Genomic DNA, 23,666 nt, shown 5'->3' with positions numbered 1-23,666 from the left:
GCGTCGGGCTCTGTGCTGACAGCTCAGAGCCTGGAGCCTGCTTCCAATTCTGTGTCTCCCTCCGTCTCTGCCTTTCCACAACTCACGCTGTCTCTCTCTCTCAAAAATAAACAAACATTAAAAAAAAAATTTTTTTTAAGAATTTATAGAAGAAATGAACACATTGTTTTCCTTTTTTTAATTTGGACTGTAATACTTTATCTTTAAAAAATTACAAATTACCTACCTAACTGTCCACTTCCACTTACCTCTGCTATTTATAAATGCTTATTTATTTAGCAGCAGAAAGGGACAAGTGAAAGGAGATTAACTGAGACAGATCTGTAGTTTTGTGAATTTTCTGAGATTGTGAACCTGAGATAGGTATTGTCTACCCAAGTTTGTAATGCTGGTGTCTCAAAAAGAAAAAAAAAGGTTTATCGTAAAATGACTAATGGCATAAGAGACTTTTCTCCAGAGCTTCTTTTAAAACAATTATGATGGAATAAGCAAAATCATTTGACTCCATTGGCTTGAATGTGTTTGTTATATCACAGAAAGCAGCCTCACAGCTTAAAAGGTTAAGCTCCTCTGTGTCTACTTGTGTATATCCCATATTCTCATGCTGTTTGACTTCTTTATTTTCTTAAAGGACTTGCTATTGTAACCAAATATATTACAAAGGGCTGGAAAGAAGTCCATGAATTGTATAAAGAAAAGGCACTTTCTGTGGAGACTGAAAAATTATTAAAGTATCTGGAGGCTGTAGAGAAAGTGAAACGCACAAAAGATGAACTGGAAGTCATTCATCTAATAGAAGAGCATAGATTAGTTAGGGAACATCTTCTAACAAATCATTTAAAGTCTAAAGAGGTAAGTGGCTTATAGTATGCATGTGATTAAGCATGAGTAATTTGATACGTATCAGGTATTAAAATTTATGCTATGTATAAAAGTAAATTATGACATGTGATTTATATGGATAACTATACATTCAGTTCTTTTTAACAAAAATCTAAAATATATCTTGAGGTTAATATTTATTTAAAACACTTAATACAATGTCCAGATGGAGTTTGCATTCAGTTAAGTGTTATTTCTGCTTCAGAAAGGCTGGTTAATTTGCCTTGTTAATTAAAAATAAATAAAATTCTTCTATGTGATTCCTTCGTAAAATAGACTTCACTTTCTTACTCTAGTGAAGAGCAAGTTAATTTGATAAGTCTTTGACCAATGCACACAAATTTTTATTTAGAAATACTTTGAACCCCATAAGAAAACCTTAAAGAATATATTCTTAATATTATACAGTTAACATATTGATTCATTTCCTCTCAATTCCTTACATTTCAATCTATGTTACTGCAATAGGTATGGAAGGCTTTGTTACAAGAAATGCCTCTTACTGCATTACTAAGGAATCTAGGAAAGATGACTGCTAATTCAGTGCTTGAACCAGGAAATTCAGAAGTATCTTTAGTATGTGAAAAACTGTGTAATGAAAAGCTGTTAAAAAAGGTAAGTATTGCCTTTGTTAGCTACTACTAATTGAAAAAGTCAGCACCTAAGTTTTGGAACTGTAGTCAGTAGAGTTTTAGGTGTTCTGAGACTTATCATACCAAATTTCATTTTGACTTTGAAATCTAAGATTAATATGTCCTCATTTTTTCTTTATGAAACTTATTTATTAGCTACAATAACAAAACCTAAAGACATAATGAGTATTTTTCATTTGATTTTTGATTTTCTTTTTGTCTCTGTCTTGTTTCTAGGCTCGCATACATCCATTTCATGTTTTAATTGCATCAGAAACTTATAAAACAGGTCATGGGCTCAGAGGAAAACTGAAGTGGCTCCCTGATGAAGAAATTTTGAAAGCTCTGGATACTGCTTTTTATAAAACATTTAAGGTAATGGTTTGACTTTTCATTTCATAACAAATGACCCAATTCGGACTTCATATATTTTATAAAAACACATTTTAAAGATGATACTTATAGTTTAACCATTTTTGATTAGATATTCATGTGTTTTTCCATAGTTCATGTAAATGTGGATATATAGCTAACATTGTAAGCTTAAGTAAAGAATTTCTCCTCACCTTTGGATGATACCCAATTATCTTATCATTTTGATAAGTTTTGAAATACCAAATTTAAATTTTTTTATTCCTGTAGAGTCCTTTGACTTGGTCCTCTGTCATTCTGTTAATCAGTAGGGCATCTCTTCTGTCTTTATGGGAAGTGATTTTTTTTTTTTAGGACTGAAAATCCTACATTAAAGCCATAAGTTAAAATTTTTGGTTTTAAAATATTCTGGCCATTCAGCAAAATAGTAGCAACTAGGGGCATCTGGGTGGCTCAGTCGGTTAAGCATCTGACTCTTGATCTCAGCTCTGGTCATGATCTCACAGTTTGTGAGTTCGAGCCCCACAATAGGCTCTGGGCTGACAGCTCAGAACCTGCAGCCTGTTCCGGATTCTGTCTCCCTCTTGCTCTCTCTCAAAAATAAATAAAGTTAAAAAAAAAAAAAAAAAAAGGCCAGACATTTTCAAATACTTGTCAATTGGTAAATCAAAAACAAGACCTGTTATCTTAGAAGTCTAGTGAAAGATAAGTAAATGCAAGTTTTAGAAATTTAATTTTAATTTCTATGGTTGTTTTTCATGATTATTTGTTTTGGTTTTCTTTAGACAGTGGAGCCTACTGGAAAGCGTTTCTTGCTGGCTGTCGACGTCAGTGCATCGATGAACCAAAGAGTTTTGGGCAGTGTGCTCAACGCTAGCACAGTTGCAGCAGCAATGTGTATGGTGAGAACCCCTAAGGCCATTTCAGGATTTTGCCACCCTAAAAAATGCTTAATGTGGGACAAAACTATGAAGGTAGATAATGATCAAGGATTATATTTTCATTTGTTTCTATCATTTCATTTTATTTGGCACATTTTCATTTCAGTTAAATATTTCATATCTAAATATAATTAAAAATAAAGTTTTGAGTATACTGTATGCATATGGTAATGTAGGTATATTTATAAAGCTTTCAAAGATGAATTTTAAGAAATTCAAGATACTGTATTTGTTTTACCCTAATCTGCTGAAACTCACCACCTTTGAATTTTTCAGGTTGTCACACGAACAGAAAAAGATTCTTATGTAGTTGCTTTTTCAGATGAAATGGTACCTTGTCCAGTGACTACAGATATGACATTACAACAGGTTTTAATGGCTATGAATCAGGTAAAGAACAGTTTGATTAAGTTTACTTAACATGTGTTATATAATAATCTTATATTGATGTCGTGACTGATAGTAGTAAATTCATGAGAACAAATTGTTTCATCTCAATTTCTCATGAGCACAAAATAAAAATACACACACTTTGAGAAGGTCTGTGTATTGGCTCTAAGTAAAGTGATAATGTAAAAAATAGTATTTTTAAATATTTAATTATTTCAGACATCTCAGTATGGAAACTAGGGCACTTTTATTCTAATCCATGTTTTTGTTTTGCATTAGATCCCAGCAGGTGGAACTGATTGCTCTCTTCCAATGATCTGGGCTCAAATGACAAACACAGCTGCTGACGTCTTCATTGTCTTCACTGATAATGAGACCTTTGCTGGAAGTGTCCATCCTGCTGTTGCTCTGAGGGAGTATCGAAAGGTAACATTTTAAGTATTCTTTCATCCCAAAATAAGACACAGTTCTCAAATATTCACTGTTTTTCCAAAAACTGATACCGAAGATAAGTCTATAGCTTTGTATAGGAATACACGCCAGTTCTGGATGCAGCAGCACTTGAAATAAAAGGTATTGGCTATACATACATGATTTATTTCAACTAGTTCCAATTCTATACATTACTAAAAACATCCTCTTTAAACTGCTTTTGGTGACAATCAAAATAAAGTATCATTTGTGAGTTTTGTTAAAGGACGACATAAAATTAAAGCAAAGCTATAATCTGTGTTTTAAGTTTTATGGCTACTTCTTTGTTCTATCTCCGACTGAGCTCTCTGAAATCATGGAAATGTTATCTCCAGTATCCATTGTGGTAGCTACTAGTCACATGTGGCTGTTGAGCACTTGAATTATGGCTAGTGTGACTGGAAAAAGAAATAGCTGAGGAGCTCCGGTTCTCAAAATGTGTTTTTCCTACCAGCAGCTTGGCCCGGGATCTTGTTAGAAATGCAAATTCCTGGACCCTATAGGAGACCTGCTGAATCAGAAACTGGAGAGTCAGACTGTGTTTTAACAAAACTCTCCTAGGGATTCTGATGTATAAGTATGAGAACAAGTGAGAGAAGAGAATTTGGAGTCAAGGCAGCCTGGGTTTTGAGTCTCTTTTACCCATTGTGGATCTAAGCAAATTATTTAACCGATGTACGTCATAGTAGTATATTACTACTATAGTATAGGTCTTAGTAGTTAATAGTACTACTCACCAGAGTGCCTGGGTGGCTCAGTCGGTTAAGCATCTGACTCTTGACTACGGCTCAGGTCATGATCTCATAGTTGTGGGTTCGAGCTCTGCGTCAGGCTCAGTGCTGACAGCGTGAAGCCTTCTTGGGATTCTCTCTCTCCATCTGTCTCTACCCCTCCCCCCACAAAATAAATAAACTTTTAAAAAAAGTAGTACTACTTACCTTTTAGAGTTGTTATAACAATTAGATAAATTACTTAAAGAGCTAATTACAGTTTCTGACATAGTGCATACTCAGTGATTGTTGGTTTTTCTCCAAAAATCAATTATTTTAACCTTAAGTTATAGCTATAGAGAACAGGGTCTTACATGTGACATGTGTATGTTATATATATGATAAAATCATAGATCTAACATTGTTAATCATCAGGAAATACCTCTTTACATATACCCACACACACTGGCCCCACTGTTTGACATGTTGGTAAAAATATCTGATGCCCCCAAATAATCCTGACAGGTTTCATAAGTAGAAAGTCTCTAGGCTGCCCAGGAATGTACTCGGGCCCACAGAACAGAAGCAGGAATTTCAGGCAGATTGTTCACACAATTTTATTTTTTGTTTTTCTGAAATCACAGAATCTGACTGAAAGATGAACAGATTTTATGGAGAGAAAAAAAAACATCGACTTTGTAATGAAAAGCTAGATAGAATTTGAAGTGTTTTAACTTTGGAGGTTATTTGCTTTTGCTTGCATACAGTTTTTTAATATGTATTTTGATCTTCCTACAGAAAATGGACATTCCAGCTAAATTGATTGTTTGTGGAATGACATCAAATGGTTTTACCATTGCAGACCCAGATGATAGAGGCATGTTGGATATGTGTGGCTTTGATACCGGAGCTCTGGATGTAATTCGAAATTTCACATTAGATGTGATTTAACCATAAGCACCAGCATGATCTAAGAGGTCCATTGCCATCAGTGATCTCGCTAAAAATATGTAGCTACTTCCCAGCTGATCTTACTTAATCCAGTGATGATAAGATGATAGTATAGGATGTGGGTATGTTACCAAAAAACAAAAACAAAAAGGAAGGAAAAATAAAATGAGCCCAAAGTTCTGTCTACTAAACTAGTTCTTGGGAAATAGCTTCAGCATACACTGTAGCTCCTTCTGTCTAACAGAGAACTTCTTATTGATAGATACCATAAAATAGTCAAACAGTTTTGCTGTGGTTAATAATTACATTTATACTTAAAAGAAGTAAGAGCCAAAAGTGTAAGTAGTTCCACATCATGTCACTTGTTTGAGAAGTGCTGAAAATTTTCTTAAATGTTTGCATTGGAAAAGGACAGCTTTGGTAATGTCCAAATACTCTGAAATGCACTGGACCATGTAACTGTGATGGAATATGAAATTCATCTGTAAATTTTTATACCAAGGGGTTTTAAAAAAAAAAAGACATTTGATTAAATTATGAATGAGTTTTACAGATTCCTTGGAGTTTTCTAAGATCACATAAATAGCAGCTTTCATACTCAATGAAAAAGATACTTTGAATCTGATATTTTTACACTTGTAGGATTGTTAACATTAACAAGAAACATGGTGGAGACCCCTGAGAAGAGACTATAAAGTTTGTGTCAGGTGAGGGTCTATCTGGTTTACGTTTTGTTTGTTTTGGTGCATTTTATTGCTGTGAGTGGGGCATGACTTCACAATTTTTGCTAAAATATAACATATCCACATGTAATTACACTTTTTTCTCACACTCTTAAATGAAAAGGACATACAATGTTTTAATCATTTAACTCCCCCACTCATAAATCTGAAAGTATGACCATTAGACTCTCAACTGTAACCAGATTAGCTTTTTCCTTTAAAATAAATATGATTGTAATTACCTTTATTTTTTTAGCCAATTGTAAATGGGTTTTAGATATTTCCTAATTGTAAACATGTCAGTGACACATCTTTTTGTCCATTCATTTGTGACAAAACATTCTTTTTTGATAGTGTAAAAAAAATAATACAAGCTAGGTCTTTCAGGTTTGAAAGTCAGCTTTTGAGTAACATATCACTAGTCTGTAAGAAAATTTTTTTCTATTTTATTTGTGTATAAACCTTTTCACTACACTAAAGTGCATTATTTTCTGAAGCAAATGTCCCTTCTTTCTGGGGTGGTTTAACCTGTTGAAATGCCAATATCTCTGCTCATAATTACATCATGGTTGTTTAAGAGAACATAAAACTTCAATATTTATGTACTTTTCATAATAATGATTCATTGAGGATTTATAATGCTCTTCTCACTGTCATGGGAAAGTCAGACTAGTAAATGTAAATTATGGCCTTTTGTGTACTTAGGAATTACAGGTTTTGTTTGGAGCACAAAGGGGAAACTTTAGTAGTGTTAGAATTTGTGAAGAGATCTTCTGTTTTATAGGAAATTTGGGCTCTGGAAGTGACAAGAAAATGGTCCCTTTCAAACTTACTTGACATACTAATGCTGGCTCTATTACATAGCCATTCCGTTGGTAGCAGTTTGCAAGTATGATTTATCTGAGATTTTTTTTGGTCAGCAAAGTAGTGCACACACCCCACCACCACCTCTATACTTTGCTTCTGGTGTCATTCTGTTTTTAACCCTCTGCCAAGCATTAGATGTAAGGTGTTAGCTACATTTGATACATTAAAATATTATGTTCAGATTGAATTTAAAGTTTAAAGAGCCTAGTATATAATAGTATTTGGAGTTTCAAAGTAAATCCAAGATCTTAAATTAAAAATGACAACATGATCTAACTTTATTCCTAATAGAAATGTTAACTGGAATAAAGCATAAAAGTTTATTTCCTTCAGTTATGTACTGGTCATATAGTGCTTTTAGGTGTTCACAAGCTAATAGTAATATTCAGTCCATCAGAGAAGATTAGATGTCACCTTTTTGAAATATTTAGATACATACGATTAACTGGATTAGGGTAAGATTTAGGGAAGAAAAAAAATATAAAGGAGGCCATTATAGAAGGTAACTTTATTTTCAAATCATGAAATTTTAGAGCTGGAAGAAACCTTAGAAATTTTTAAAAGTTAATTTTTATCTGTAGCCTAGGGATCCAAGGTCTAAGAGAGTATGGCTTTGGAGCACTAAATCTAGCAATCTGGGCCCTTCATTCCCATTCCAGAATTCATCTCCCTACAAAATGGGTGACATAAAATTATTCAAGACTTTTATCTTTTTAGGTATTAGGAAATAATGTATATACATGATTGATTTAGTAGTAGAAACACAAATTGTGAACATGTATACTTTTATAGTTCATAGTAACTCTCAAGCACAATTAATGTCTTAATAACTTGTGTTGCTATATATAACATAGTCCTATAGAAAAAAATTTAAAACTTTACCTCATTATGAGTAAAATGTACTCAAGTGATAAAGAAGTTTTATTTTCTGAATTACTTTTAGGATTATTGCTACATTAACATTTACGGAAATGTTGCTTTTAAAATAAATCAATCCTAAGAAAAACAACTAAACTTTATTTCCTAGAAAATATGTAAATATTTTCAGGATATAGTTGTAATTAGTGAAACTAAAACTAATCTTAAAATCCTACCGTTCCTTATTAGTTGAAACCTCCTGAAAATTCCATTAACACTATTATATATTATTTAGTTTAGTTTTATGGGAACATTAGTGAGGAAGATGCCAGTGAATGGAATTTAGGGTTACCTCTTTAGAACCTCTTGCTTTATCTAATTTACTATGTGAATGTAGACAACGAATTTAACTTACCAATTTTGTTATCTTTAAAATGTAACCTAGATGATGATTGGATCTTAGAAGAATCAACTATTTAATATCTATATAGAAGTTTAAATTAGGAGGAGGGCTTGCAATACAAATTAGAAATTTTTTTAATTAAAAGCATTCTTCACAGGAGTTAACATATTTTGAACAAATGTTTAGAAAAATCATTCAGTAGGCTCAATAATTTGTCATTTTAACAAATTTCCTGTTCTGAATGGGAAAATGTGAAAGAAAAATGTTTATAGTGAAGGTGAGTGTTGACTAAGAAGTCTGTATTCTCTGGTCAAGAGAAAGGAACACATTCCGAGTCTCAGATCCGCCTGGATAGACCTAGAAGAACAAACTTATAGTCTAAGTGAAGAAACTATTAATAAGCATTTGATTAATCTTTTAACAGGTAAATCCACAAATGATAGAATATAATTTCGTCAGGCTTTTCTCCTCATTTTATGAGATTTTGCAGAAATAATATAAGATCGTTCTGGAAATTTAAGGCACAATTCCTGGATGAGTCAGAGGATCTGACATTTGAGTGCAGAACATTTTTAAAAGTACATCTAAACCGTAATTGAAGGGAAATCATTGTGATCACTTACTGGAAGTGCCGTAATTTGACCTAAAGATCTCATACCCACAAATAAAAATGTCTTAAAAAGTGATGCCCTTAGAGTAAGTTACCAAAAATGAATTTCTGTTCTTGTATACCACAGGTTTGGGGTGACTGGTTAAGGCAGTATCCTCTCTAGAGAAATGTCATACGAGCTCATGGTAAACATACACAAGGAAGAATTAGAAAGAAAAAAAAGATAACACTATGAATTTAGTTGTATTTACTGTACAGATTTTATTTAGTATTTTCCTATTATCTGCTCCCTAATCTTATTTGTTGGAAGATTACTTTTATACCTCATTTTTTCTTTTAAAATTACTTTATTCTCACATTTGTGTCCTCTGTTTCTCATCCTGCTCTTACCTGGGTAATAAAATGAATGACACAAAAATCACACAAAGTTAGGTTTGGGATGAATCTTTTTGCAGATCTCCATTTGCTCAATATAGATTTAAGATCATATTTTTTCAAATTAATAATGGGCAGGTCTCTTGGAACAATAATTGGATTAGTATGTTTCCTCCCCAAATCAAGTTACATTGTATATCCTTCGTGTTAGATGTTTGCAGAAATTCTGTGGCCTTTGGGTAAGATTATTCAGCCATTGTTTGCAATTATAGATCTAATTTGCTCTTAGAAAAATAATTAACTGAATACTCTGAGCACATCTCCATGCTCATATTTCCATATAATGATCACTTTCAAATCTTTCATCTAAGTACTTCACTGAGCTTATATATACATCTTTTGTAGCATAAAAGATCTTGTAAATAACTTGTATTCACATTTAACATTTCTTTAATTGGTAAGTTTATTTGCTTTTGAAAAATTAGGAAGTTATTTAAAATTCTATGGTAATATTTTTTCATGTAGAAATTTAATGTAGTTAAGCATACTGTTTGAATAAAATTATAATGTGACACATTTTCCTAAACCCTGAAAGTGTCAAATTATATTGGAAATTGGTAGAAAAATAAACTGAAGGAGTTACATTGCAACATCCTATTACTACAATTAAGGCATTTATTTTCAATGATTATGAATTTTGTAAATACAATGGAAATACACAAAAGCTGTTTCTGAGCCTAAAGAGATTTTTCCCTTTGCTTCTATTTAATTTAGCACCACCATGTATCATATTAACTTTATGAACACAATTGATACTTAATTTTAAAATATATTTAGATTTCTGTACTTTTAGAAGTTCAGTTAGAAAACCGAACAAAACAAATGGTAAGTTAAAACTACATTTCTGCTGGTTTCACTTAATGAACACTTGGATTGTTGAGGTAGTAAATGAGGTAAAACCTTGCTATTTCATGTATTATTACCACATAAAATTGATAGAATATTGAAACTTGTTTAAAATACTTATTAGGCTTTATTTGCAATGTAAACTTTAGAATCTATATACAGCCAAATTAAATTTAAAATATTATACAATGAATAGTAATCAAAAATGTTTCTGTTGCTCTATTATTTTAAATATGGACTATACGTAATGTGTCTTGGTATGACTAAACAAAGCTTTTGTAATGCATTTGAGTTACATTTTCTAACTTTATTGCCAGCTTCTGATAATGAAGAAATTCTCCAAGGGGATTGAAATCCTCTTTTTAAAAAAAATTGGTTGGGGGAAGGGTGTTATAATCTAGTTTGAAACTGTCCATTTGCTTTATATAAAGACTTTGATTTCCATAAATGACCACTTACTATTTAAATTACACAGAATAATGCCTGCATAGAATAACATTTAAGTATGTAAGAGCCTTAAAGTGAAAAAAATGAATCTTCTGACTGCCTTAAAATATGACTAGCTCTCCAACAGGCATATTAGTTACTTTCCGTAGGGTCTGTTCATTAAGTAATGCCTTAATAGTGTTAGTGTTTCTGAAGTACAGGAACTCTGAGGGTCTTTAAAGCTTTCATTGCATAATGAATGGAAATTTAACTGTTGAGTTTCATAACCTGATTGTACATTAGTAGTTTAAGCACCTATTAATAGGATAATCTGGGTACACTGATAAGTTCTACATACATGACTGTTAACATCACTAATATTTTGTGGTAGCTTAAGGTTTTTTATTGTTTGGTATAACAAATTATCCAAGAAGCTGGACTTTATGTAACATAATCTCCAAGGACCAAGCTGCATAAACACCATGAATGAAAAATAAGGGTGTACAGTTTCAAAAATGATTAATTTTTTGAGGGAATTTTTGAAAACAAAAGGCAAATACTGTTTCAAGCCTATAAGCAAATTCATTCAAAGAAGTGAATACAGTTGTAAAACATTGCAATTGTTGCAATAAAGAGTATCCAGGCCAGTGATTTGTTTAATTACATTCACATTTTTACATTCACTTTGCCTTTCAAAGCAGGAATATTTTATAAAATTGAAAGAAAACTTTAAATTGTCAAGCTGGTGCTTAAGGATACAAAGTTTGATTTATACAAGTTTCATTTCAAAGGAAGGGACCCTGGAAAGCGGGGTGGGAGGGTTCTTAGCTCTGTTGATAAACTTACTGATGCTTTGTTGAGTCTTCCAAGTTTTCACTGTAAATAATATACCTAACAATGTAATTTTGCTGTTTTTCTGATAGAAAATGGATGAAATACTAAAGAATTAAATTTATTTCATGATAAAAGTTTTCACCAATACTGTGAAATTTTGACTTTCTCTCCTTTTCTAGCCTTGCAAAATACCATACTGAATACATCATTTTAGACATGGGGTACAGACACACTGCGGGAACGGTTTCTAGTCAACTGTATTGTAGAAATTGATAGACACACCAAATAAACTCTATGCACATCAAATAATTGTCTTTATTTCTTCAACGAACTAAGAATTTTAAGGTTATATAATATGTCTTATAAAAGCTAAGGCACTTAGTAATGTTATAATACTTGAATAAGATGAAATTAAAGTTTGATAATTAACACTGGCTTTATAATGCCTCTAATTGTATATAATTATATTTAAAATACATGTGGTTGAGGATTCTTTTGTAGATCTCTGGATTTAACCAAAGTGCACATTCTAAAGGAGTTTTAAAATAGTTTTCTTTCGTGAAAAAATTACTCAGAGTTACCTTTGGGAAAAGAGTAAGTTACATCAGAATGCACCTACGAAGAATTTGGACATTTTTGTTGACTTTATAGTTCTCTATTTCAAGATGACTGTCATTATATGAAGAAAGATCACAAGTTATACATGTCTTCACAGATGAGAAAACTAGACTTAAGAAGTAATTAACAATATTAAACCTTATCAAGAAGACGTGACTTAAAAAATATTGTTCAAATGCTAATTTTTATATTAGTAAACAATCCAGATACATTAAGACAAAATACCCCTTTTTTTTCTTAACAGCTTTCCAGCTTCCCTAGTAGCTATGTTGTTGATTCAAGTATAAATTGATCAGTGATAAAATAAGAAACAAAGGGCCCATGTTTTTAATATTGGTAGGCTACAGCAAACAGTGTATTTTTCATATCGTAACATGAAAAATTAAATAGACGGGGGTGCCTGGGTGGCTCAGTCGGTTAAACGTCTGATTTCAGCTCAGGTCACGATCTCATGGTTTACAGGTTCAAGCCCTGTGTCGGGTTCTGTGCTGACAGCCAAGAGCCTGGAGCCTGCTTCAGATTCTGTCTCCATCTCTCTCTGCCCCTCCCCCACTTGTGCTCTGTCTCTCTGTCTCTCAAACACTTAAAGAAATTCTTAAATAATAATGTTCTCTGAAAAGAGAAGGTATAATCACTGTTAACTGCTAGTTAACAGTTAATTAGCCCATTTCAGTTAAAACTAAAAGTCTTGGAGGGGGGTGGAGGGAGGGGGGGAGCGGAGCCTGGGTGGCTCAGTTGGTTAAACGTCCTGCTCTTGGTTTTGGCTCAGGTTGTGATCTTGCAGTTTCAAGGGTTTGAGCCCCTCGTCAGGCTCCACACTGACACTTAAGAGCCTGCTTGGGATTCTCTGTCCCCACGCTCTCTGCCCCTCACCCACTCATGCTGTCTCTGTCTCCCTTGAAAAAAATAAACTAGAAAAAAAACTAAAAGTCTTGGTCAAACAGGATTGGCATGTCAGGGCAGCTGCTCAGTCCCCAAGGCTGCCCCTCAAACCCCCACTTCAGATACCAATCTGCCTGACATTGGTTGTCATCTGTTATTCTGACTGACCAGCTATAGATGGGAGTTCCAAGAACCCAGTCCCTGGGACAACTGATTTGCTAGAAAGTTCACAACTCAGAGAAACATTTTACTTACTAGATTACTGGTGTGGCTTTTTTGTTTATTTGAGAGAGAGCGTGCTAGCAGGGAAGTGGTAGAGAGAGGGGGAGAGAGAATCCCAAGCAGGCTCTGCACTGGCAGCACAGAGCCCAACTCGGGGTTCAATCTCATGAACAGTGAGATCATGACCTGAGCTGAAACCAAGAGTTGGACATTTAACTAACTGAGCCAGCCAGGTGCCCCATTTACTGGTCTATTTTAAAAGGACATAGCAAGGGGGGCGCCTGGGTGGCTCAGTCAGTTGAGCGTCTGATTTTGGCTCAGGTCATGATCTCACAGTTCATGAGTCGAAGCCTCACAGGCTCTCTGCTGTCAACATGGAGCCCACTTCAGATCCTCTGTCCCCTTTTGTGCACCTCTCCCGCTCACTCTTCTCAAAAATAAACATGTAAAAAATAATAATAAAATAAGTAAAAGCACACAGCAAGAACAGCCAGGTGAAAGAGATACAGGGCAAGGTACGGGGAAAGGGTGGGAGCTTCTGTCCTCTTTCTGGGCACGTTACTCTCCCTGAATGTCCGCGTGCTCACCAACCCGGAAGTTCTGCAAACCCTGTCCTTTGGGTTTTTTATAGAGGCTTCATCGCATAGTCATGATTGGTTAAATCACTGGCCAATGAGGGCAATCAACGTCCAGTCCCTCTCCCTCTCCCACAGTGTAGGAAAGTTCCTACACTGTAATCACAGGGTTGGTTCTCCTGGCAACCAGACCCCATCCTTACGGGTGTTCCCAAAAGTCTTCTCATTAACATAACACCTTTATGGCTCTTTATGGCAGCAAATTCCAAGGGTTTTAGGGGCTGTATGCCAGGAATGGGATTAAGACCAAATACATATTTCCTATTATAAATTACAATAACACACAGGTAACAAGTATATTTACTCTCTAACAAAAATTTTACAACATAGCAAATGTAAAATTTCTCATGACGTAATGCAGAATAAAGGACTAAAGGACATTCCATTCTCTGTTCCATTCCAGCGTTGTAATTTACCATATGAGAATGAAATAGTCCAAATCCTTGTTTTATCAAGGTCTCCTAATGGCAATTTAATAAGTCCATGGAGGAAGCATCATTGATGGCTTATAGCCAAAAAAGCTATCAGCTGTCTTCTGCAGAACTATCCCAGATTCCTTGGTCCAGCTAGACCAGAAAGCAAAAGCACTCTTCTCTTACAGTGCATTGTCCTCCCACCTTTGAGAAGTTTTCTCTTCCCAGCATCTGGCAATCTGCCCTGGTGACTCTGTGGGATCAGCTAGGAAAATGCTTCCTAGGAAGTGCACTTAAAAAATTCTTGTTGAGGGGCGCCTGAGTGCCTCAGTCAGTTAAGCGTCTGACTTCAGCTCAGGTCATGATCTCATGGTTCGTGAGTTTGAGACCTGTGTCAGGCACTGTGCTGACAGCTCAGAGCCTGAAACCTGCTTCGGATTCTGTGTCTCCCACTCTCTTTGCGTCTCTCCTGCTCGTGCTCTCTTTCAAAAATAAATAAACATTTTAAAAAAAAATTTTTTAACTCTTGTTGATAAGCTTGAAACAGGGATGTGATTAATAAAGTATCCAAAATATTTTTAATTATTATAAAATAAGACTTCCAAAAGATATATCTTATTACTAAGATATAGTTTGAATTGGTCACAGAATCGAAGACTATCTACATCAGAAATTACTAGAGGGACAGTGTAACCTCCTACCCCATACTTTGATCTCTTATGGAACATTTCCAACACCCTTTCAACACAGTTTGGAAAGCAGAACTTTCCACCTTACAATAAATCTCAAGTACATTTCTGAACTATTTCAAAAGTTCATTTTCATAAAATGCTGAAATCTTCCTCCTTATAATTTCTTCCCCTTAGGTACAGTTCTGTTCCCTGGAACTACTGAGTCATTAAAGGAGTAATTTGGTTTCTCTGAAATAAACTTCATTCCATCTGACAAATTTAATATATTTCTCTTACCCTAGAAGTACAAAGTATGAAGGTTTGTCTCAATATAGTACAAGGATATCCCTACTGAGCTGACAACCATAACTGGGAGAACCTTACATTTTAAAGAGAAAAATTACAAAGCAGTCCTCACCACTGAAAGCCATAAAAGGTAAGGAATTAACTCCTTCTGAATACTACACAGAATAAAGAATCCCAAATGCTTAGCTTCTAGCTCTTGGTTGTAAAATTCATACATAAATTCCTAAAGGCTTTTTTTTTTTTTTTTTAAGTAGGCTCCACATCTGGAGTGGAGCCTAACACGGGGGTTGAACCCATGACCCTGACATAAAGACCTGAGCCAACATCAAGAGTCAGACACTTAACCAACTGAGCCACCCAGGTGCCCCATATTTAAATTCCTAATAAAATACATTCTCTCCTCATCTTTTGATACAACTCCACCCCTTTAGTTTTAAATATCATCCCCTTTGCTCAAGAATTGGCAAGTAGAAAGAAGAGATTTCCACAGCAATTTATTGCTCATTAGTTTTAGAACTTTCCCATAAAGATGATTTACATTTTTAAAACATCCTCAAACATTTAAAAGGCATTATCAGGCATGATCATTTTAAATCACTAACATTTTACTAGCAACATTATAAGCACCTACATCACTGAAATTCTTTCCTCTTACTTTTTTTTAAATAACACTGATGAACTAGTGGAAGCAGTTTCCCTTCTTTGTGAAGCCTATGAGTGTCAGTTGCACCTCCAATAAAAGTTCCATTGACAAATATTCTTGGTACCTGTTGGATAAACAAAAGATTAGGTCATCACTCTCTTGTTAGAAGTATAAGACCATTTCACATAATAATAGACCCTCACACTCTGGGTACTTTTATACCCCAGATGTCAGACTACCCTCTTTCACAAAGTATGTACTTAAATCTTCACAACCCTTGAGGTAGGTACTATTTTTAGCCTTATTTTGGAGGGAAATGAGGCACAGGAACTTGTCCAAAGTCACAATGATAGTAAATGACAGAGCTAAGATTTAAATCTAGGGCAATCTGACACTTAAGTCCCTCCTTCTAATTGCTATGGCATATAAAAGGTAAAATAATAGTCTATAGTTATTGTTTATACTTTTAGGTGGTTCTTTCGTAGGTGGTTCTTTGTTTACTAAAAGGGAAGATATGCTATTAAACATCTTCCATGCAAACAGAAACAAAAAGGGAAATGGCAACATTGTATATTTTCCTAACAATGCATTTCACTGAAAAAAATGCATATTACTGGACAAATTTCAGGAATCTAAAAACATGAAGAACTAAAGCACTCCTATTAGCACAGTACCTGAAGACTGACCCCTGGTCTGTACTGTTCAAGTAAAGGGAGGAAGGATTTCATCTTAGGAGCTCCAGAAGGACCTTAAGGGTTCACAAACACTCATGACACTACTATCACCCCACTCTTCCAGTCAAAACACACACACTCACACACACACCACGCCAAGAATAAAAATAAAATGAATGAACTCTGCTGTATCCAGTCTCTGAATCTTGTTCCCAGATCTGCCATTTCTTTATCAACACAAAATTCTTAGAGGATGAGTGAACACCTGGCCCACTTTTCCTCACACAACAGTCCAGGCTCTAGGTGACCCAAGTCACCACCTATCTGGGGGAAAAGCACCACCAAAGATATACTCACGGTTCTTTCACCGGTCATTTTGTAGAGAGCATCTTGAAATTGACTTCCATGTTCAAGCATGTCCAATTCCACTACTTTATAGTTAACATTCATGTCATGGAAAAGTTTTTTCGCCATCGTACAGTAAGAACAAGATGTTTTTGAGAAAATCACCACACAATTATCAGAAATTGTTTCCTGAAGTCAAACAAACAAACATTTTAATTCTAGGCATTAACTCCTGGAAAGAAATCATGATTATAGTGGAAAGGGTATGGATTCTGGAGTCTCATTACACAGTGCTCAAACTAAGCCCCATCATCTATTTTCTTATCTGTACATTGAGAATATTATTCATTTCCAAGGGATGTTTTTAGGTCAAAAGGATGTAACAGATGGAAAGCTGGCATGGAGTGATAACAATAATCACAGCCCATTCATATCCAGCAAACATGTCTGTGTGCCAGACACAATTCTTAACACCTAACCTTTACTAGCTCATTTAAGCCTCATTATAATCCTGAGATAAGGTCCAGTTATTATCTCTACTTTACGGATGGGGAAAGTGAGACACAGAGGAAACTAAGTGACTTACTCATAGTCCTCATCTAATAAGAGTTGGAAAGCTGGGATTTGAATCTAGGCAAATATAATTCTACAGTCCAGGCACTTAAACTCTGTTACCTTGCCTCTTAAATACTCAGTAGGTATTCAGAAGTTAACTCCTTACTGTCTTTAACTTTTAATGGTCAGGACTGACACATGATTTCTCTTTAAAATGTAAGGCTTTGGGGCACCTGGGTGGCTCAGTCAGTTAAGCAGCCGACTCTTGACCTTGGCTCAGGTCATGATCTCACAGTTTATGAGTTCAAGCCCAGCATCAGGCTCTGCACTGTTGGTGCAGAGCCTGCTTGGGATTCTGTCTCTCCTTCCTTCTCTGTCCCTCCTCTGCTTGTGTTCTTTCTCAAAATAAGTAAATAAGCTTAAAAAACAAACAAACAAAAAAAACAGCCTACCCCTCAACTTCCACTCCTTCCCGTATATCTTTATAGTAAAAAACAAAAACAAAAAGACAAAACAAAAAAAAAATCTTATTACAGTATTGATAAGGCCTTCTTACACTGTTGTTCCTGGAAAACCCACTACCAGAAATGCTGATTCAACGGGTTTCATGCAGAAGTCAGAAACTACTTTTAAAAGGGGCGCCTGGGTAGTTCTTGATTTCGGCTCAAGTCATGATCTCAAGGTTCGTGAGTTCACGCCCCACATCAGTCTCTGCACTGACCATGCGGAGTCTGCTTGGGATTCTCTCCCCTGCTTGTGCATGTGTGCTCTCTCTTGCTCACTCTCTCTCAAAATAAATAAACTTTAGAAAATAAATTTAAAAAAAAAGAAGTATTAAAAAAAAAAAAGTCCCAGATGATTCTAAGATCAGCCTGGTCTGGAAACGACTCTCCAGGCCTTTATCACAAAGACCATGAGAATTTCCTATGCATTTGTGTCACCTGTGAAATTTGTTTTCTTTTTTGTCTCTAAATATTTGAATGTCCAGGTCCTTCAAGAGATTCTGAACAGACAGGTCTAGCACCGAAGCATCTGTCTAACTTGTTCTTATGTGGGTCATAAGCAACACCTTCAAGATGAAAGCCAAAAATCAAAGGGTAGAGTACCCAGGCAAAGTAATTCTAAAGGTACATCCATATTTTGGTGTCAGAAGGATTTTAAGGCACAGTCTAGCTACCTGCAAATGGGTTTACTTTTATGCTTTCTCTTCTGCTTATTCATAATATTTAGTATAGAAGTCTGTCTCGGGGAAAGCCAGTCACACTGGAAATGTATTAATGAATCTATGTTATAGGTGAGAAAATTGAGGCTGACAAGTTAACAATCTAGGATTTTACCCAACCTGTCCCAACACCAAACCCAGTGTGCTCTTTCCTCCACCATGCTGCCTGAGGTTATAGGCACACTGAAACCGTCATTTAGAGGGAGCTGAGCACGCAGTAAAAACAGTGAAGAGATTCCAAAGTGAGTTGAAACTCAAGATGACGGTGACAGTTCCTCGAGTGATCCTTCTCACCTTCTCTCAAGCTCAACCTTGCTAAGTTTTCATGATTTTGTATTCTTTTCAAAGAGGCAATTCCCGCACAACAGGTTTCCAACATTGCTGTTACATTCATCAGCTGTTTTTTAGCCAAATAAATTAAAGGCAGAAATGTTTATATGTGGTGGTGGTTGGTGGTGAAGAACAGAAAAAGATAAACATGAGTATGTGTTGTAGACTCCAAGGGAAGAAAAACATACAACAAGAGAAGTTTTCTGAGGCAAAATTAACTGGGGCTTGCAGTGAAAGAGAGGAAAATAGTACACAGCAGCACACAGTGTTCCTGAGGGGATCATTTCTGGAGTAACTACAGCGTACAAAGTTCTGTGTTAGGGAAGAAAGCTGTTAAACAGCTTCCCAGGCCAAAATCAAACACGATCCCTAGCTAAAAACAGCTTGACTGCTATCAAGAGTAGACCTGAGTTAGGTCTGATGGAAAGGAGGAGCTAACTTCACAGATCCAACTTAGAGGGAGTAAAGGCTCTATTAATAATAAATCTCATAAATTGTGACTACCAAAATGATCTAGAACTTTCCTGCCACATGGATTATTTTGAGAGCAGATTTTAAAATACATACTTAGTAATTCATTTGCTGAACTATGTCAGTTCGGATACTGAAAAAGCACATTAAATGTGTAAGACATAATTCTTTTTCCACATAGGCAAGTTTTTTCCTACATCTCCCACATCACTCACTTGAATCTGATTCACAGGAGCAGTTGCTGACTTCCCCAAAGATGATGATGTGCTGTTCCCCATCCTAAAAAGAATTTTAAAAGGCAATGTAGCTTTAAACATTAAAGATAACATATCATTAAAGACAATATATCAGACGAGATCCATTTGAATAAAACCTGATATGCAGATATAGATCCAAATCTATGAAACAGAAAAAATAATTTTACTTATTAGTACAAAATATCAGTTTACAAAGTATTTGTTTACTAAAACCAAAAAGGACTGTGTGCTTCTCTAACTAGCCTCCTAATGTCCTTAATTATTTGGTTAAGTCGCATTTACTGTGTTTAAAGCCTGGTGCACTCTTATTTCTGAACACCAAATTTCAAACAGACTGTCCTAAAGACTGACCTTATGACCTGACCATTAGTTTAAAAATACAGTTCCCATTTTCTTATTAAAACATGCTAAATCTCCATGCACACTCTGTGAAACAGAGAATCTACAAAGATTCAAAGATTTTAAGGAAACTACGGTCTCTCAACTACAACATCCATAACTGCAACTTTCCCAATCCATAAAATAGGAATAATAGTCACTCCTGCATCAAAGCATTTTATGAAGATTAAATGAATTGATAAAAAGTAGAACAGTGCCTTGATCACAGTAAATGTTCAATAACGTTTAACATTACTAATATTATTCCCTAGTTACAGGGATCCTCTAGATATTTATTATCCAAAACCTAGCTGCTGGGAGCTTGTAAAAGGGGCATTCATTGTAACAGGAATATAGTCACTAAAAATTGACTAGTTTTGTATCACCAAATCTCTATGCCTATGCCTAAAACCTTTACCCATCCACCTATCTTTCATCATCAGCCAGGCCTTACTGCATTGTCCAAACCATATCCAGCATCCGGATGCAAACTAATTAGAGTAAAATTACAAATCTTACAAAAGAATCATAAAATAATCCAGGTTTGAAAAGAGAATTACTCAAATTATATAAAGATTAAGAGAGTAAGATAAAGAATTGAAGCTTCAAATATTTCCAAAAATATTTTCCTTACCATTATGTTGCAAAACTCAAGTTTTGATAGAAAAAAAGTCTCCCTCTAAACATTTCATTCATTCACTGTGAGTGTTAAAATTTAAATGTTGGGGGCATCTAGCTGGCTCAGTCAGTAGAGCATGTGATTCTTGATCTTGGGGTTGTGAGTTTCAGCCCCACATCAAGGCATAGAACTTACTTCAAAAAAAAAAAAAATAGATTTTTATATGTTATCCTTGGAGGATGAGTAACTGATCTATATAGCCATGCCTATGCACTTAGAATAAGGATGCTATAGCAAACATCACCTTCAGTAATTACAAAAAGTTAGAGGCAGAGACCACTCCAAGGGAACATTATAACATTAGAACGCCCCAATGTTTACAATCTATTATTCCTTGCTTCCCAATGGTTGGCAAGGAAATATTTAAAACAAAAAGGGCCTGTGCACTTATCTCAGGAAAGGGTTAGGAGTAGCAAACTAGGGAGACTGCAGCCAACTTAGGAAGACAGCAGAGGGTGCAAATCAAGAAAAAAGCAGGCTGAGTTCCTGGAGCCTAAACCAGGGGGGAAAAGAGGGGCAGGGGCAGTAAGTACCACTGACCTGGACCTAAGAAGGTGCTTTAATGTAATAAATCAGCAACCTGTCTGGTTTATCAACTAAGAAAACAAGTTCCATTCATCTCCAGTCCCACATCTAATTGTCATCCCCAAAACATCTATTACAATATTTACTATTGAAGCAGTTCCAACAGAACCTTCACAGGAATGTTTCCTTGGGGAGTGAGAGGAGTTAGGAGGTGCATCTGAAATATCACCCTCTACCCACCCAAATAAAAGAATAAGTTTCTGGAAAGCAACTTTCTCCTCCAATTCTGGTTAAGCTTGGCAAAAGTTATTACCCAATAAAGAAAAGGACATCAACTGAGAAGTGCACAAGCAACTTTTCACTTCAGTACTCATGTACCCACTCACCAGAACACATTTATGGAGCACCTACTAGATACTAAGTAGGCAAAATGCTAAATGCTCCAGGAATACATATCATTGGAAACAAACACCCAAGGACCTGTCAGTCAAATAATTAATACCATGTGATTAGTGATTAGCACCTTCCCAAGTGGGTCACCAACTTAGCCAATAAAGTTAATCAAAAGTTCCTGGAGTCTTGGGGCGCCTGGGTGGCTCTGTCAGTTAAGCGTTAGGACTCTTGATTTTGGCTCAAGTCATGATCTCAGAGTTCATGGGATGGAGACCCACCTGGGACTCTGTATTGACCACATGGAGCCTGCTTGGGATTCTCTCTCTCTCTCTCTCTCTCTCTCTCTCTCTCAAAATAAATAAACATTAAAAATAAGAAGTCTGGGGTGCCTGGGTGGCTCAGTCAGTTGAGCGTCCAACTTCAGCTCGGGTCATGATCTCACAGTCTGAGTTCAAGCCCTGCGTCGGGCTCTGTGCTGACAGCTCAGAGCCCAGAGCCTGTTTCAGATTCTGTGTCTCCTTCTCTCTCTGACCCTCCCCCATTCATGCTCTGTCTCTCTCTGTCTCAAAAATAAATAAACGTTAAAAAAAAATTAAAAAAAAAATAAGAAGTTTGTGGAGTCTTGCAGAACTGGTCAGAGTTACCACACCAAGTAAGCAGAAAGAGACTCCAAGACAGAAGGATGGATGCACCGTGGCAGGCACAGATATGCCAGCTGGCAGAACCACCTTGGAGCAGCCTCAGGGGCCTGTGGGTGACACAGCATCAGCCCAGGCAGTGGATCCTCCACAGCACTAGGGAAGTACAAGGAAAGCAATCCTCGGTCTAGCCAGAGGCGACATCAGCCTAAGTCACAATCCCCATCCTCAAACACTTGGCCATTTAGCAAGGAAGCGGCTCCTTCACTTCCTGCAGCAGCCTTGCCAGGTTTAGTTAGCAAATAAAAATGCAGAACGCTCGATTATATTAGAACTTCATATAAAGAGCAAGTGACTGTTTAGTCCAAGTATGATTCGTGCAACGTTTGGGATACACTAAGACTAAACAAATATTCTCTGTTTACCTGAAATCCCAATTTATTATGCGGGGGGGGCAAGTGACCACGACTCGGGTATTTCCATCCTAAGAGTCACAGGAGCCGTCAGTCTACACAACCGCTTAGGGCACCATTCTCCCCCCACCCTTCCTGAGCTCCCGCCACTTTCGAGGGCCCCCCACCCCGGCGCCAGGGGAAGAGGCCCCCGCGCCCACCGCTTGGTCCAGACCCCCGCGAGGCCTCCGCGCCACGCCGACCCCGTACCCGGAGGCCGCAGCTCCGGCCGCCTGGCCGAGCTGGCGCGCGGAGCCGCTCCCGCGCCGGATCAGCTGCGTCCCCGGCAGCGCCGCGCGCCACCAGGACATGATCGGAGCGCCGGCCCGCGGCAAGCGGAGAGCGCTGCGACCGCGGCCGCGGAGAGCCCGCCTCCGCCGGCGGGTCCTACCTCCGCACGCCCGGCCCCTGCTCCGCCGGGCCCGCCTCGCCCCGCCCCGCCGGGCTGCCCGCGCCGCCGCCGGTCTCATCGGCGCGGCCGCGCGCGTGCTCCCAAGCCCCACGGCCCCAGAGCGCGGAGTCGGGGTCAGCGCGGCCCACGTGTAGTTAAACAGCCGTGCAGGCCCACGCGACGCCTCCCCTGCTGGCCTCGAGGGTTCGGCCCTGCCCCACACCTGTTTCTTTAGGGGGTTAGGGACGCTCATGGAGACTCACTGGCCGGTGGAAACAGCGCGTCGGGACTGTAGCCAACATCCTGGCGAAACGGAGAAGAAAAAAAGACTGTCTGAAAGAGAATCGAAGTGCTTGGGATGTTTACATAAAGACGGTAGCGTCATCACAACTTCCGGTCGGACAGGTGTGCCTCTCTCGGTGAAGTGAGGGCCTATGTCCTCTTAAAATTAGGTACTGATCAGGAACCCATATGAATCGTGTGACTGTGAGGTTTACATCCAGAATTGAAAGAAAAAAGGAACCGGACGCAGAACGTTCATTCCAAAGAAAACAAAAATTGTGTTTATAAAAAAAGTGAAAGAACATAAAACTTGAAATAGTTCGGAGGTGTTTTG

At 36.9% G+C, this 23,666-nt stretch overlaps 2 protein-coding genes across 12 annotated transcripts in view; one reads left to right on the top strand and one right to left on the bottom strand.

Annotated features, from left to right (window-relative positions):
- The window catches only part of RO60 (Ro60, Y RNA binding protein), a 25,816-nt gene extending 14,157 nt beyond the window's left edge, over positions 1-11,659 (top strand). For all 4 annotated transcript variants that reach the window (XM_060644336.3, XM_060644338.3, XM_078440670.2 and 1 more), the window contains 7 exons: positions 632-852; positions 1,351-1,497; positions 1,752-1,889; positions 2,672-2,788; positions 3,104-3,217; positions 3,497-3,643; positions 5,197-11,659. In XM_060644336.3, coding sequence (XP_060500319.1) covers positions 632-852; positions 1,351-1,497; positions 1,752-1,889; positions 2,672-2,788; positions 3,104-3,217; positions 3,497-3,643; positions 5,197-5,349 — 1,037 coding nt within the window. In that variant the 3' untranslated portion in view covers positions 5,350-11,659. The remainder of the gene's footprint in view (positions 1-631; positions 853-1,350; positions 1,498-1,751; positions 1,890-2,671; positions 2,789-3,103; positions 3,218-3,496; positions 3,644-5,196) is intronic.
- GLRX2 (glutaredoxin 2) lies at positions 3,512-23,666 on the bottom strand. Of its 8 annotated transcripts, none has more exons than XR_009613717.3 (6): positions 23,314-23,666; positions 19,553-19,616; positions 16,772-16,948; positions 15,753-15,864; positions 4,426-4,578; positions 3,512-3,625 (listed from the first exon to the last, which is right to left on the bottom strand). XR_009613717.3 is itself a non-coding variant. In XM_060644343.3 (5 exons), exons 1-5 carry the CDS (start codon positions 22,968-22,970, stop codon positions 3,579-3,581), a joined length of 501 nt encoding a protein of 166 aa, XP_060500326.2. In that variant the 5' UTR covers positions 22,971-23,103; the 3' UTR covers positions 3,516-3,578. The 8 variants fall into 8 exon arrangements, 3 of the variants coding, with proteins under 3 accessions (XP_060500326.2, XP_060500327.1, XP_060500328.1); XR_013553076.1 differs by having other exon boundaries at positions 23,274-23,386; XR_009613715.3 differs by lacking the exon at positions 23,314-23,666 and adding an exon at positions 22,870-23,106.

This window comes from Panthera onca, chromosome F1 (genome assembly GCF_046562875.1).
Source record: "Panthera onca isolate mPanOnc1 chromosome F1, mPanOnc1 haplotype 2, whole genome shotgun sequence".
Lineage (NCBI taxonomy): Eukaryota > Metazoa > Chordata > Mammalia > Carnivora > Felidae > Panthera > Panthera onca.
The sequence above is the reverse complement of the archived record's forward strand: the minus strand, read 5'-3'. Positions and strand labels throughout refer to the sequence as shown.